This window comes from Rutilus rutilus (genome assembly GCF_951802725.1).
Source record: "Rutilus rutilus genome assembly, chromosome: 17".
Classification (NCBI taxonomy): Eukaryota; Metazoa; Chordata; class Actinopteri; order Cypriniformes; family Leuciscidae; genus Rutilus; species Rutilus rutilus.
Window position 1 is genome coordinate 32,223,955 of NC_140230.1, and position 16,303 is coordinate 32,240,257.

Below are 16,303 nucleotides of genomic sequence, written 5' to 3' on the forward strand. Positions count from 1 at the left end.
TCATAGAACAGCTGTACATCATGTCATTTCTATAATCTTTATTATAAAAAAAATTACATTTTAACTCAGAATTATGTTGACAGTACTAAACAAAAAAATACATTTTACATATCTCTATAATTATTATAGTAATATGTTGTTGAATTTAAGTTTCATTTGACACATTTCCCCACACGTCATCTTGTCAATCACGAGAATGCAAAGCTTTGAATTTAGAATGTTTTCAAAACCAAGATAGAGCCTTAATAAATTGTTGGACTTAAACTTGACAGAAGAAACTTAAATGTCAGGCACTGGGACTGTTAATATAGCACAGATCTTGTTTATCTGGTAATCTGCATATCTGGCAGAACAAAGACGAGTCAAAGGCAAGTTTTGAAGTTGTTAAAAAAAAAAAGGAAGCTGTGTTACGGAAAAAAAAAAAAACTAGAAAAAAACTTCATGAGTTCCATTAAATGAAAACACAAAACAAAAGACAGAAAAGAAAAACTCGAAACAAATTTACTCCCAATTTAAAATGTAGACCTATAATAAAATAGTAAAATAATCTTTCATGGAAGACTCTTTTAAATCAACAGACTTGTCTGGACTTGGGGTCGGATGTTTTATTAAATTAAAGTCCCCCTGTAGTCAATAATTTTATCCCTTAAAACTCATATTTGATTACATTTTTACTCTACACCCTTGCCTCGTTTAGTACATACCTGTCAACATTTGGGTACCGAAATACGGGAGACCTGGGGGGGGTTTCAGTTCAACCACATGCGGTTTCATGTCATCTATACATTACACACCCCATCGCCAAATCATAGAACAATTCAGTTAAGACAGTTGTATTCATCTTAACAACACACAACAAATCAATATACAGAAAAACAGATTTCTAAAATAAGGCATAGATAGGCCACAAATCTGTGAGCAGGCTACAGTTTTCAAGTCTGAACAGGTGATGTTGTGTAATATTCAGTTACTGTAAGAAACTGCTCCAGCGGGTGGAGTTTACTGTTACTGAATATTACACATCACCTGTGTAGCCTATAGCCTACTCCATTCCCTGGAGCAGATTTTCACTGGAACTGAATTTTACATCCAAATATTTTTATGTAGGCTAATCAATCAGCATATTGTTGTGTAACTTCACCTATTGGAACAGTATTTCACAATTTTTCACAGGAACTGAATATTACAAACAACTATTGCGAAAGAACGATTTACAAAACAACGATTGCGAAAGCGTGCTCGGATTGTGAATTTGTTCACTGTTACCGTTGTATGTAGTTATTTTTTTATTTTATTTTTTTTTCCTGTATAGTTCTATTTTGTTAATAAATTTTACATTCTATTTTGGATTTCTCGGGTGTCCCTATTTTTGCTGTGTCCCTTTTGAGCCACGGGGCGAAACGGGTATGGATTGAACAACCAAAGCAACTGTACGGTTTACAAATCTGAGCACAGCTGAGACTTCTTCTCTGGTAGGCCTACTTTTGGCGTAGGATATTTATTTCCGTCAAGGTCAGGCTGCGATGGTAGGCCTACTTTTGGCGTAGGATATTTATTTCCGTCAAGGTCAGGCTGCGATGTCAAATGTATTCCCAGGAATGAGTGATGCGCTTTCCGCTTTTAAAGTTTTATAAAATAAGTAGCCTATATGGCTTGAATGGTTTAAAAGCATTAGCAAGAATAAAAGCGCATTATATAATGTAACGCCATGCAGCCAAAGGATAACAGAAAAAAACGGATGCTGCGTTAATTGCGTTAAATTACTGTTACGTACTTATGGAGTCTTTTCCCATTTCTACCAGTAACGCTTATTCAACTTCCCGCGTCTACCTGCGCAGATATCGACGGCACAACTGGGTTGTAGTTTGCCAGGTTGAGCTCACAAATGGGTTGAAATTTGTATGATGTGTTGATTACGCGAGTAGGTTGGGTTTTATACAAGATCTGGCAACTGGACAACCTTGGAAAATTATATTGATGTGATTATTCATAACGACGTTTGGGCCATACAAATAACGGGAGTTTCACGGGAGAAATAACAAAACGGGAGAGGGCGGGAGATGGGTGTGAAATACGGGAGACTCCCGGGGAAAACGGGAGTGTTGACAGGTATGGTTTAGTATGCTATTAGCCCCGCCTCCACTCACTCACAGCAGCTCAGAGATCCACTCATAGATGACCACACCTGATTAGTTACAAGGTAGATTGTGTTTTTCACTGCAGTTTTAAGGAGAAAATACTCAGCAATGGTGTTGACTTATGAACTTACACATGGTTGGTCTTAAAGCATTTAAAAACACCACAGACATAAACAATATTAAAACCTTGATTTTCATCTCAGGGGGACTTATAAATATTATAGAATACGACTGCTGAGATCCATCAAAATGAATGACTGACGCGATGCGTAGCCTAAACAAAATCTATGAAAGCAATCCATGAACATCAAGACTGTCTGTGAGTAGGCTATACGTTTGATATATATTTTTTGTATCGTAGCCTACCTTATACGTTGTCTTAGTTCCTGGCGTCATTCAGAATCAATAATCGTTTGTCAGGCGATGTTTCACGTTAGAGCTGTTTCGTAGGCCGCGTAGCCTACACCTGTCAGTGATAAAAACACACAGCGTCGGGCAGTTAACGGATGCCTGTCTGAAAATAATCCTGCACTCGAATGTTAGATTGTGTTCGCCCTAAGATTCAGGTAGTTTAATGCATTGTAAAAAAAAAATTCACTTATTTCTGTTTCATCAAAACATCCCACCCGCAGCGGTTTGGCGCACTCTCCCTTCAGATTTTGCACGATTTCGCCCGGTAAGCGTTTTTGTGATTTTATTTCAGTCAGTTTTTGTATCTAAGCATGTGTAACCGTGACGTTTATGCCTAACTTAGTCCCGACTACGCCACCGGGGTTATATACCCACAGAAATAACAGCAACACAAGTTCAACTAGACAATATTGATAGAAGAACGAGAACGTGACTTTCAAGCTCAAATCATTTTATTGACAATGAAGCATAATTCTCTAAAACAAGCACTTTCAACTATTAATAATATAAAAAGAGGAATAAGAATTTAATACACATGGACGTTAGGTCCATTATTAAATTTCACAGCCCACCCGTCTTACAGTAGGAGAGACCAAGCCTGTGTGAAAAAGAGGAAAAGTCATTGGGCCACGGACCCGCCGCCCTAAGAGTACAAACCACACGTGCACGGTTCTCAATGAGATTAATAAAACCACTTCTAAGAAAAGTACAGTGAATAATACAATCCACTCTACACTCCCAAACCAATACACATGCAGTGCAGGAAATCTCAGGCCACATGCAGTGAAGAGAAAGGCCCAGACCCCAGAGAAAGACACTCCCACACAGGCTGGCTCCTAAGACAAAAAGGAATATAGGTTAAAACTCCCATTTACGCATCACATACACCACAGCGGTTGGTCTAAACCAAACTTAAATGATAAAAAACAATGTACAAAAATAAATCATAAACAAAAAAGCAGGGCCTAGACGTCCGAGGTCCACATTTATAGGACTCCGAACAGAAAGATCTGCCAAGTAAAAACAAAAAACATAAATACCAACCAAACAATATTAGTATTTGGAATACAAATCCAAATAAACCTCCTATGATGTCGTTCCTGTAAATCATCAACCATTTAAACTACATAATTGGTAGGTTAGGCTCATTGCTGAGTCTGACACACATACACACACATACCTCTGATGTACTCCAAAAGTGAATTATAAACTGGGTATTACAGCTCGTTGCTATGGGTTAAACACGGCATCCAGCGCTCGACACTAACCCGATTCAAACGCCCATCCTTATTCACTCGGTCACACATGCTTAAGTACACACTGCTACCTTTGATGAGTTGCAACACCGGAACAGGTAAGAGGATGAAATCACGAGTCTGGACCACCAACGTTCTGAGGTGATGATGACATATAAAAGACATTTAACATCATTCATATAAAAGACATTTAACATCATTCACGACAGCCACACAATCTTTTCATTTACATGCTAAAAAACTAGAAATATCATGGCTGAGCGGAGGATTGAAAGGCTTACCAATGTAGCTTGGATTCACACTAAATAATGAGACAATGCAAAATAGAATAGCCACCGTTTTTATTTGCTCTTTTGAACTGAAATGTTTTTTATATGTTTAACGTTTTCAATTAAAATGTTTTAAAAGAAATGGTGATAGAATAATAATGATTTTAAACCAGTACGAGTGAATAGCACAGTATATAAACAATGTTTTCAAATTTGTTACAAACCTAGGTATTGGGTTAGATTATAGCTCACCAATCTTTAGTTTGTACCTTACATTAATTCAAATTGTAGATTTCTAAACTACATTAACTTGTAGCAGATACATGCTAATGTTATAATAAATGTTTGAGACTGTGACACAGAACAAAACATGGTGTAGACACCATGTTTTACACCATCTGTACGCCTTTCAATACCCATATCTCTTTGTTTCTAACAGCTGTGACCTTACATACTCACCCTGTGACTTCACCCCTCTGTGCATTTGATTGATGATAGATGTTTTGCTTCTGTGCATGGGAGTTATTTTTAGTTTTAGCGTACATTATGTTTCAAGACATCTAAATACGCTAGTGATCGCATTTTAAAGACATATCCTATGTTTGCACCATTTTGCAGACAAAATTATCCGTTTGTTTGTATGTTCAGAACATGTGCAAAGTACTTACAGCATCACAGAATGATGCACTGATCCCCATTGAGTTGTTTATAATCATTTCTTGTTTTATTGGGTGAATATTGTTCTTGTACGCTGATTCATGCATTATTAACGAGACAATTGAAGAGCACATTTTAGAGCATGATTGTTGTCTTTAAAGGAACAGCAGCTTGGAAATGTGTGTGCCCTCATAAAGCCTGTGTAATGATGATATTGAGGCATTTCATATAGATACAAAACAGTGATTCAACACTGGTTGGTCTCAAATCAGAACTTATACATGTTGCTTGGTATACCTTAAAATATATTTTAAACTCCAAAGCTAAGGTTGCTAGCTCTTTTATTAATGCTAGAACAGGTGTCCTATTTGGACACACACTGACACCACTGGAAGGGTGTGCTTTTTTAACTCTGTGCCCAGCGTATGCAATAGATGGCTCATATTTCAGTGCCCTATTTAACTAAATTTGGTATATTCTAACTCTTAATTTATTACTTAAAGCTTAATTTTAATAAAAAGCCCCCCCATGAATAGCTTCCACCCAGTGTCACCAATGGCAGAGCTTGGCAGCTGGCCTGTTTGGAGACTCTGTGTGCCCTCAGCTGCCTCCAGAAGTGACAGTCGGTTCTCTGTATAGACTATCTGACTGTTGGAAGGCTGGAATATTTGAATGTCATTGGGGGAGGTCATCTGTGGCTTGAGGAGGGGGCTGGTCAATAGGGGATAATATATGCCTCTGCAATGGAGCAAGTGGAGACTTGCATTAATATTGGTGGCCAAAGGGCCCTTTTTGAGGCACCAGGGCCATCTGTACACCAGTTTAAATGGTATAGTCCAATTTGAACACCCCTCCATATTGAGCTAAAATGGAAGTGCCTCTTTTGCAGTGTTTGCTGGGAAGAAGAAGTACAGTCGGGATTGGGACTTTGAAGAAAGCAATCTGAAAAGGTAAGAGGAGCTGTGTTCTCCAATGGCCCAGGCCACTAATGGATGGATGGGTTCATTGGGATGTACATTGGCCCTAATGCATGTCTGTATATGGATTTTTACCAGTCTTGCATGGTGTCTGTATAGGGTGAGAATAGATATCATGGTTAGCATGAACAAGGAAATATGGAGGGAGCTGCTAGGGGGAGCTATAACAGGGCAGACAGCAGCTGGCTGAAAGTGATCTACTCTAAATGGGCTGTAGACTTTTTCAAATACTCACATTGGTTGGGAAAACACAGGAAGGTGTTGATTTGTTGTGCTTTGGCTTGCTAAAGATGGTCTGCAATTGTTCTGTCTTGATCCCTTGGCTGCTTGTCCAAGGGAAGTGGCCAATTTGACATGCAGTCAATGCTGTACAAAAGAAAGAGAGGAAACATGTTAAGGATGGTCCCTGAAGACTAAAACGTACTTAAATGTACAAAAAGGATGTAAATCATATATATTATTGTGTATTTATGTGATTTTACAAGGTAATTTTGACATATTAGCTTCTCTGAGTGAACTGATAGAGAGCTTTAAAGATGGCCGCTCCTTGGAGTGGTGAATGCTGTTGGGACGGCTTACTTCCTGACTTACTCGACACTTTGGAATTTTTATCTCTGTGCTCAAGCATATAAAACTGTTTTCAAGTTAAACTGCAAGGAAAAAGAATCATCTTTTACAATTAAGTAATAAACTGAGTTATGGTTACTAGAATTGCTGACTTGAAGAAACCGTTAGGAGATCATGTTCCAGTCTTAACTAATTGAGTGTGTAGTGTAAACACTCTAACATGAACTGCTTTTCTAGTTACGACTGGAGTATGGGAATAGTTAAGCACACAGTATGGACTAGTCTCAGATTAGTCTTGCCAGAGAGTCATCAGGGCCCTTGTCTTAGTTCTGTAATGGACTAATTAAGGCAGCCCAGCTTTTTATTATTTAAACATCAATATAAAACTTACAACATTTTGCTATTGGGCTGGTGTTGGTGCAAATTACCTATTAACCCTTTCAGTGTTGATTAATCAATAATAAATATATATGTCTTTCTTGTTGGAATGGAGGGAAGTTGTGTTAAATTAAAATAAATGAATTACATACATTATAAACTAAAATGTTGTACGTTTATATATGAACCTAATCATATTTGTTTACATAAAATAAGGCATAGAGGAACTCAAAAGTGATGATCATATTAATCAATAATCATTCATCTTTTGATTTTATTTGTGTCTTTCCTGATGGAAATGGAGGGAAGTTGTTTTATATTTGAATAAGTGAGTTATTCAGTTAATATAAATAAACCTAATCATATTTTTTTACTCAAGATATGGCATAAAGATGAACTGAAAGGGTTAAATACGCAAAAGGGATGATCATATTAATCAGTGATTAATCAATAGAGGGAAGTTGTGTTATATTTAAATGAGTGAGTTATTTAGTTCACATAAATGAATCTAATCATATTTGTTTACACAAGATAAGGCATAGAGATAAACTGAAAGGGTTAAATACTCAAAAGTGATGATCATATTAATCAATGATAATTAATCTTTTGATATCATTTGTGTCTTTCCTGTTGGAAATGGAGGGAAGTTATATTTAAATAAGTGAGTTAGTTAATATAAATGAACCTAATCATATTTGTTTACACAAGATAAAGCATAAAGATGAACCGAAAGGGTTAAATACGGAAAAAATAGAAAGGATGGAGGATGTAGGTGCAACTTTGTTATTCATATCCTAAAACCATCCAGCATTTAAAGGGTTAAAATGTAGTCCTCCTGGGGGCATCACAGTCAATTTCACTTTGTCATTGTCTGGTGTTTTTTTTTTTTTTTAATCAGAAATCTCAAAATGTAAATTACTGCCCCCTCTGGATGGATCAGGAACAAGGGTCTGTGTCTCAAATGGGAACATATGAACAGTAAATATGCTTTCATTTAGAGTTGCATGCATCCCCTATTTTGCTTAATAAATAGGTCCCCTAAGCTCTCAGTACAATACCATTACAGTCATCAGACACTAAATGAGTTTTAACCCCTAAAGGCAGCTGCACATCATCTACTGTCACATCAAAAGGTATCATTCTGCTGTGAAGTTTCATAAGCTCTCTTCTCTCATAGACTACTGAACTACTACTAATTTTTGTCCCATACACTAAATCCAGCAAGTGTAATTGTTAAAGTTCCCTGTTTGAGGATAGTTGTTTAACTTGAATTTGACAGCAGCATGCAGTGTCCTTATTGTGATGGTCGGCTGCCCTCATAATAGTGCTTTTTAACAAAAATTTACTTTTATATTTTATAGCTCGCTATACTACAGCCATACTACTTTACAATTATGCCACAATAGTCTTTTGAAAAGTTATATTATTTAATTTGACATCAAAGGACATTAGTAAATTGTGGATGTGTCACTGTAAAATTGCTTAAAGGGTTTAGTTCACCAATATTTTCATCATTTATTCACCCTCAAGTTGTTCCAAACCTGTATGAGTTTCTTTCTTCTGTTGAACACAAAAGATGATATTTTGGTATTACAGAGACAGAAATGGAGCTTCCATATTACTGTGTTAGCCGTTTGAGTTTTAACAAAAATTAACTTTTATGTTTTTAGGGCCATATTGTTTAGCATTCATAAAGGTATGCCATATAATATTCCTGTGAATTTATTTTGTTCAATGAGTTATAATGTACTTTGACATCAAAAAACACTGATAGCTTGTTGATGTGTCACTATTGCATTAATAACAGGGCTCAGCAGCAGCCCAGCTAACAAAAATGTGTTCTAAGAATGTTTTACAAATGTTTTTCTTAGGAACACTTTTTAACATTTTGCAAACATGATTGGAATGTTACTTTTGAATGTTCACAGAAGTAGTAACATTTAAAAAAGGATGAACATCCATCTAAAATGTTTCAGGAAAAAAGATCCATGTGCTAATTTTATTTATTAACATTATTAAAGACCAGATGAATTTGAACGAACGTTCTATTAACGTTGCTGGAAGAACGTTCATTCATAACTCTGAGTGAAACTTGCCAGAACGTTAGCTTAAGCTCTGAGAATGTTTCCTGTTAGCTGGAAAAGTGTCAAATGGAATATATATTTACAAAAAAAGACCAGGCTTTTCAGTTTGCAACAGTTGCTGTTAATTGCCACACACCTTTGCTGGTAAACAATAGCATACTGTGTGAAATATCTGATAACATTCTAACTGGTGCTATCAAGATTATCACTAGTCATTATTGCAATTTCAACAGATAACTGACCCGAAACTCTATGAATACTTTGCTAAAAGTTCTATGTTTTTTTTTTTTTTTTTTTTGTTCTGTCACAGGTACTTGGAAGAAAGAAAAAATACAAGATCTCCATTTGGAACATCCAGTCTTTCTCACTGCAACGTAAGAGTTCATTTTCCTGTCTTAACTGGTTAGCGGTGACACTCATTCTCTGTTAAACAAAGACACCTTTTCCTCCAAGCATGCAATGCATATTATTTTCTTAGCTATTCAATGTAATCTGCCGGCACTCTGTTTACAAAATGAGCCCACACAAAGCCCGTTCACACCACGCATCTGTCATGAACTTGACTCTCTTACAGCTGTTCAAATGGCAGCTGACACGCACAGTTGCCCGACCGCCTCTCCTTTCTGCGTATATTCATCCTTTGTTTATGCTTTAGTGGGTTTTTTCTCACTTAACCAGATAAGCCACAACAGGACGTACCTGCTTCCTGAATTTCATTCATGAAACACGAGCAGAATGAAGAAAACCTTCTTATGTAATTGTTGCATTTAAATAAATGTAAGAATTGTTTAATGATCTACTGTACGGCCCATAAATTGTTTTTCCACATACTTTTTGACTCATGCATTAGTATTAGACTAGTCAACGTCAGAATTTCCTCTTTTTCTTTTTTTTTATATAGGCAATCTAAATGTTCTCTAATTTACTCATCTGCTCCAACTAGTTATTCATTCGTGTCTGTAAGTGACAAGATTCAATACTGAACTTGACAGAGCGCATTGCAGCCATTTTCCATGCAGGGTGTGTGCGTGTTCTTCAGAAAGGGGATTGCGGAAAAGCTGCATGCTTTTTTTTCCCCCCCTTCTAAACCAATCAGCATTGCTGTGGTATGAGTCACTTCCACACCCTGCCCTTTTTTGACAAAGAGGGAGGTGCTGTTTCTCAGACCGGACAGTGAAATGGTGGCTGCTTGTACAAAAACAGCAGCAGCACCATTAGGAACTGACAGCTACAGACGCATTTAAAGGTAAGATTCATAGCTTAGAACATTCTCCTGCTTAAACGTGTATCCTGTGACATGAGTGTGGAATAATATTGCTGCTTCATCTAACCGAATATGTTTTGCTGTTCATCTAACCTCCCTCTCAAGCTAATTGTGTTAGCCTGTTTACAAGCCATACTGCCATTCATTCAGTCTAGAAACCTAATTTAGTGACTGACAAAGATAAACTGCATGTTATACAAAAAAACTCCATTTATAAAATCTTTTTGTTTATAATAAGGAAAACATGAGTAAAGCCATAAGCATGACATCATTCATTATGCCATGTGGTTTGATGGGAATGTCAAACCTAACGTGCTTATCAACTGTATTGTTTTAGTTTTGAATTACTAGTTTGTTTGTTTGTTTCTGTGCAAACCGGTTTTTGATTACTACTGTATATTGAATAATCCCTTACTTTGTGAATAAGAGTCAACACTTAATGTGAACTTCCTTTCTGAAAGCACAAAAACCTGTAAATAAAATGTCATGTTATATATATAAAAAAAAATTAAGTTTAGATATTTTCTACAGGTATGTCCCTGGCGTGAAAGTTCAATTTTAGTTACTTATTAGGAAACAGTACAATTGATTATTATCATTCTGGACACGGCAGATTCAGAACTGGACAGCAACCTTTTACGGTCATAGAAAGAGAAAATTATTCCAAAACCTACGGCCTACATAAACAGCTGCCTTTTAAGGTCAAATCTAATGGTCATTGAACCTTAAAAGAGATCAATTTGGGACAGTCTACATAGGCAGCAACTCAAATAAAACCACAAGAGATCACTCAAAGTTGATTCCAATAGAGATTAATGTTAGTATGTTGCTATTCTAACAGCTTGATACTCTAATATGCATACAAATACAAAACTCACACAAATTAGTAAAATTGTCCATTTTGAAATTTTGCATTGAACTATTTGATAGTTTTCAGTATTGAATGAAATGAAAGTTTACATTTAAAATATAGATTTATTCTCAATTTAAAATTTAAATATTTAAAATAAAATAAAATGTCCAAGGAAGCATGCCAGTTGTTGCATGTTCAGGATCAGGAAGTGTTGAAATGGAATTATGTTGGTCTGTTCTGTTTTTATTAAGAAGATGTTTTCCTTTCATTTCAGAATCAGACAAGACTGAAAGACTAGAAGAGCCAAAGTCCAAGATTCAGACCCATCTATGGCAGAAAAACAGGAGATCAAAGCGACTGCGGTCAAAGTGCTGTGCTATGTGGAGAAAATCTCCTCCTTCGCCTCCTCCATAGATCCTCTCTTTGGGATTGTGACTTCAGTGGTCGGGGTCGTCAGGAAAGGCCTCACGGAAGAGGAAGACCCTGAGATGGGCAAGGACTTCAAGGAGATCCACGAAAAGCTGGAAACCATCTCAGAGAAGAACAAAAAGGTGCTCCGACAGATCCGCATTGATGAGATCAACGAGAATTTCGGTAAACACGAGGAAGTCATCAAGCATCAGTACGGTGCATTCAACACCATGTTGGAAAGAGTAAAACTGGACCCTGAGAACTCAGATCATCACATGCAGGAGTTTGTGAAGATCTACGAGAAGGACGGGAGCGACATGAGCTTAGATGTGTTTTATCGTGGTGTGAAGGGATCCGCTCTGTTTGGGAGACCCATCCTACAAGTGTACCTGGAGAACTGTCAAAGGAACAAAAAGGTGATGGAGGCCCGCTGCTCTCACCTGGCCCACCTGTTTTACATCGGCCTTATGGGGCTGATGGCCTACTACGCCGTCAGTGAGGATGACGAGGATGAAGTGAGAGACAAATGGGGCCCGAGGGTCATTGAGATTCAAGCCAAGATGCAAGAAGTTCTGGACCAATGCACTGAGGAAAACTGAAGTCACACTGAACAACTGCTGAGACAAATCCGTTTCATAATATGCTTAAAGTTTTAATGTCACAAGCAATCTTGAATAAGGAAGTTTCAATAAATCATGTGGGGTGTAAAATAGGTCATTCTTTCTCTGCTTGCCAATGGACTTTTTGATGCAATCTCTTCTTGAAGGGATAGTTCACCCAAAAATGAAACTTACCACATAATCTGCTCACCCTCAAGCCATCCTAAGTGTATATGACTTTCATCTTTCAGCCAAACACAATCAGAGTTATATTACAAAATATCCTGGCTCTTCCAAGCTTTATAATGGGAGGGGAATAGAGTTTTTGAAGCTCCAAAAAGTGCATCCATCAATCATAAAAGTAATCCATACCACTCCAGGGGGTTAATAAAGGCCTTCTGAAGCAAAGCCAGGATATTTTGTAATATAACTCAGATTGTGTTTGGCTGAAAGAACAAAGTCGTATACACGTACAGTAGGATGGCTTAAAGGTGAGTAAATTATGGGATCATTTTCAAAAACTATTCCTTTAATACTGTATATCACAGCTACAAATGTTTTTAAAGAATATTAAGCATGTTTTGGTCATTATTGTGACTGAATATATTGTAAAAATATATATTTCTAATGATGTGAGTCTTTGATGTGAGTTACACATTATGAGTTATTATATAATTATTTGCTTATGTTTGATTATTCTTTGCACAATAAATGGATATATATTTTTTTTTCTCTCATATGGCAGTTAGTCTTTGTATTTGTCATGTTATATGACCAAATGTGATTTCTGCCATGTCAATTCATGATGTGATCACTAAGGACAATGACTGCAGAGTGCAGGTGAATATGGAAATTGCTTTGATTTGCATTAAATGCAAAGTTTCAAAGGCAGATTGTTGTGGTTGTTGAGTCTAATCAAAAAACAAACAAAAAAACATTTTAAAGGAGGATTCTGAGTTCAAGTTAAGTTTAATCAACAGCCTTTATGGCATAATATTGCTTACAACTTCCACTTCTTTCTGGGTTATAAAGGGGCACTCATAAAGGAAGTAAAGACGTTTATGTACTCACTGTTGCAATTATACTTGCAAGACTTAAAAGTATGCATGTTAACATGATTTAGTGTGAAAAATCTCTTATTCTGTGTAGTTTAGTGCTGTCAAATCGATAAATCACATCTTATATAAACATTTGTGTATATATATATATAATACATGAATATATATAAACAAACTTTTATGTTAGAATCGATTAATTGCGATTAATCAATTTGACAGCACTAATATATATGTATGTATATATGTATACACACATGTATATTAACAAACTTGTTTGCTGCAATTAATCATGATTTAATTGATTTCACAGCACTTTGATTTGATTAATCGATTTGACAGTGTAACTGTAACTGTTTTTTAAATAAGCTTTTAAAATAAGCTTTATATTTCTGCTTTTTAATCCTCAAAATGTACCTCCATTAAAAGTTCCTCACTGTTTTTTGCTAATTTTTTTAAAGAAAAACAAGGAACAAAATTATTCTTGCAATAATCAACATTAAGCCACAAATGCTGATTGAGCCATTGATTCCTTGTAGATAAGTATTTTGAATAGAATTTCTGTTTAACTCTGAGATTGTGGTCTGTTTCCTTCTTCAGGTCAACTCTAAGATTAGCTTAATACAGTCCTCCTCCAGACACAATGGCTGAGATCTTCGAGGACACAGAGAAGCTGAAGAGGGGCCTTGTGAAGGTTCTAGAGTGTGTGGCCACCATCTCGTCAGCAGCAGCGGTGGTCAATCCCATCTTCGGCGTGGCCGGCTCTCTCATCCGGGTGGTGCTGCACCATGTGGACGATGAAGACATTCAGAAACTCAGACGGGAGTTCGGCAGCGTGAATCGAGCCCTGGATGATATTTCGCAGCAGAACCGTCAAGCCCTGCTGCAAATCAGGAAGGAGACGTTGGACAAACAGTACCACGAGGTGGAGGAAAACATCCGCAATCAGTTCCGCAAATTCATGGAGATCGTGGAGGCCAAGCCGGAGAACACGCAACGCAAGAGGGAAGATTTCGTCGAGAGCTTCATCAACGACAAAGACGACCAGAACATGTACACGCTTTATGAAGGCGTGATGGGGAAACGCAAACTCTTCAGCCAGCCCATTCTGGAGGTGTACATGAAGCATTCGCAGGGTGACCAGCGCATCATGGAAAACCTCTGCACGCGGCTCGCATACCTGTTCTGCATCGGGTTCATCGCTCTGATGGGCTACTACGGCATCGTGGGGGATGACTTGGAATCTCGGAACGAGGAGTGGGAAGAGAATATGAAGAACGTACAGGTGAAAATGCAGGAGGTGCTGAGGAGATGCAAGTGATCGTGATGCCTTTCTGCACAACCGACGCTCTTTATTGCACTCGTGCTTTGCCTTTTCCTGTAATGGACTTCATCGACCTGCAGCATCTAATGCATCATTATCCTCCTGGTGAACAGGTTTATGCTGACGGTCACACAGTGATGCCATCTCATTTCCTGTAATCCGCTTCTTGTTTTCGTTTTTTAATCACATGCTCACATTTCTTCATGCCTTGCCTCAGTTTAACACTACATGACAAACATAATTCACACTGATCTACAGAATGCTGACTGTGCTTATATAAATATGATTAAAGTTCAAAAGCAGTGTCACCTTGAAAACACTACACTACACTAGCTTCAACACTACATAAATATAAATAAATATAAAGTATGTGCACTGAAACTATCGTCTATCTGTCTGTCTTTCTATCTGAAACTTGACTATCTCTCTGTCAGTCTCTCTATCATCTGTCTATCTTCATCTTAAACTCTATCTGTCAGTCTCTATCTGTCTATTATGTCTATCTATATCTATACAAACGTTGCAAAATAAAGAGTATACAATTTTCTGTATGTGCATACTAAGATCAAAATTTCTGTCTGTGAAATTTTCATGTTTATGCATTTTTTGGCATACTTAAATCTATTTAGTAGTAGATTCGAGTTTAATTGTATCATGTGTGTCATTTTTAGTGCCATTAGAACAGATTATCAGAGCATATATTTTAATATAAGAAGTGACATCTAAACTGAAGATCTCTTTTTGCATTCCTTTGACCCTTTTATTGGGATAAATAAAGCACCTGATGTGGTTGCTATACTGCAACCTAATGTACAGTGTTGCACGTTTAGTCTGACACGACTGAAGTTCATCTATAATCACGTATCCGTAAAGCACTGGCATATAAATGCCACTATAATTCTGTTTCATGTTCTTTTTGAATGTCTCAAGGATTGGAACGTTACCTTCCCAATCATTATTAAAATACATTTTCTTGTAATTCAGTCTTTGGAATGCTGTTGCACTTGTAACGCTGTACAATATTGTTACATTTTTCAATAAAGATACAAGGAAATATTCCAATTTGTTTTGACTCAAATTCATTACATACAGTATATATATGTGTGTATGTATATATATATATATATATATATATATAACTTTTTAAATAGGTATATTCCTGTAAATTAATTAGTTATATCTATATTCATTTAATTTAAAGATATATCTTTATATAAGATATATATATAAGATATACAGTCGTGCCCAGAATTAATCATACCCCTGGTAAATATGATCAAAAATGGCTGTAAAAAATAAATCTGCATCGTTTATCCTTTTGATCTTTCGTTCAAAAAACTGGCAAAAATCTAACCTTTCATTTAAGTAAAAGAATTGAAAGTGGGGGGGAAATCACATTATAAAATAAATGTTTTTCTCCAAAACACGTTGGCCACAATTATTCATACCCCTAGAATTTTTTATGAATAAAATATCTCTGAAGTATATTCCCATTAATATTTACCTTTTTTAGCACACCAGGGTGACTAGGAACATGAAATTGTCCAGCCATGACTTCTTGTTTCACAGGAGTTTAAATATGAGGAAACACAAAGGCCAAATTCCCTGAATCATCCATCACAATGAGTAAAACCAAAGAATATAGTTCTGATGTGCAGCAAAAGATTGTTGAGCTTCACAAAATAGAAAGTGGATGTAAGAAAATCCCCATTTTGACCATCAGGGCAATAATTAAGAAGTTATAATCAACTAAAGATGTTACGAATCTGCCAGGAAGAGGACGTGTGTCTATATTGTCTTAATGCACGGTGAAGAGGAAAGTTTGAGTGGCCAAAGACTCTCCAAGGATCACAGATGGAGAATTGCAGAGATTAGTTGAGTCTTGGGGTCAGAAAGCCTATAAAAAAAAAATCAAACAACCCCTACATCCCCACATGTTGTTTGGGAGGGTTTCAAGAAAAATGCTCCTCGCTCATTCAAAAACAAACTCCAGCATATTCAGTGGTCAGAAATGACTGGATCTTCAAACGGCACAGGGTTCTGTGGTCAGATGAGACTAA

The 16,303-nt window shown here is 36.7% G+C and overlaps 2 protein-coding genes and 1 long non-coding RNA gene across 5 annotated transcripts in view; 2 read left to right on the forward strand and 1 right to left on the reverse strand.

The window, feature by feature from the left end:
- Positions 1 to 15,308, forward strand: rpz (rapunzel). 2 transcript variants are annotated; one of them, XM_084385455.1, is made up of 4 exons: positions 1 to 2,814; positions 5,621 to 5,681; positions 9,048 to 9,111; positions 13,520 to 15,308. In XM_084385455.1, exon 4 carries the CDS (start codon positions 13,563 to 13,565, stop codon positions 14,238 to 14,240), a length of 678 nt encoding a protein of 225 aa, XP_084241581.1. In that variant the 5' UTR covers positions 1 to 2,814; positions 5,621 to 5,681; positions 9,048 to 9,111; positions 13,520 to 13,562; the 3' UTR covers positions 14,241 to 15,308. The 2 variants fall into 2 exon arrangements, with proteins under 2 accessions (XP_084241581.1, XP_084241582.1); XM_084385456.1 differs by having other exon boundaries at positions 1 to 2,200.
- LOC311276030 overlaps positions 2,984 to 16,303 on the reverse strand; it is a 27,534-nt gene continuing 14,214 nt past the window's right edge. For both annotated transcript variants that reach the window (XR_014625024.1, XR_014625025.1), the window contains exon 2: positions 2,984 to 6,074. This is a non-coding gene — a long non-coding RNA (uncharacterized lncRNA). The remainder of the gene's footprint in view (positions 6,075 to 16,303) is intronic.
- rpz2 (rapunzel 2) lies at positions 9,127 to 12,601 on the forward strand. The gene is made up of 2 exons (XM_084385453.1): positions 9,127 to 9,983; positions 11,129 to 12,601. Exon 2 carries the CDS (start codon positions 11,184 to 11,186, stop codon positions 11,862 to 11,864), a length of 681 nt encoding a protein of 226 aa, XP_084241579.1. The 5' UTR covers positions 9,127 to 9,983; positions 11,129 to 11,183; the 3' UTR covers positions 11,865 to 12,601.

Excerpts from the sequence above, each read along its gene's own strand:
- rpz (XM_084385455.1), top strand. The coding sequence starts at position 13,563 with ATGGCTGAGATCTTCGAGGACACAGAGAAGCTGAAGAGGGGCCTTGTG.
- rpz2 (XM_084385453.1), top strand. The coding sequence starts at position 11,184 with ATGGCAGAAAAACAGGAGATCAAAGCGACTGCGGTCAAAGTGCTGTGC.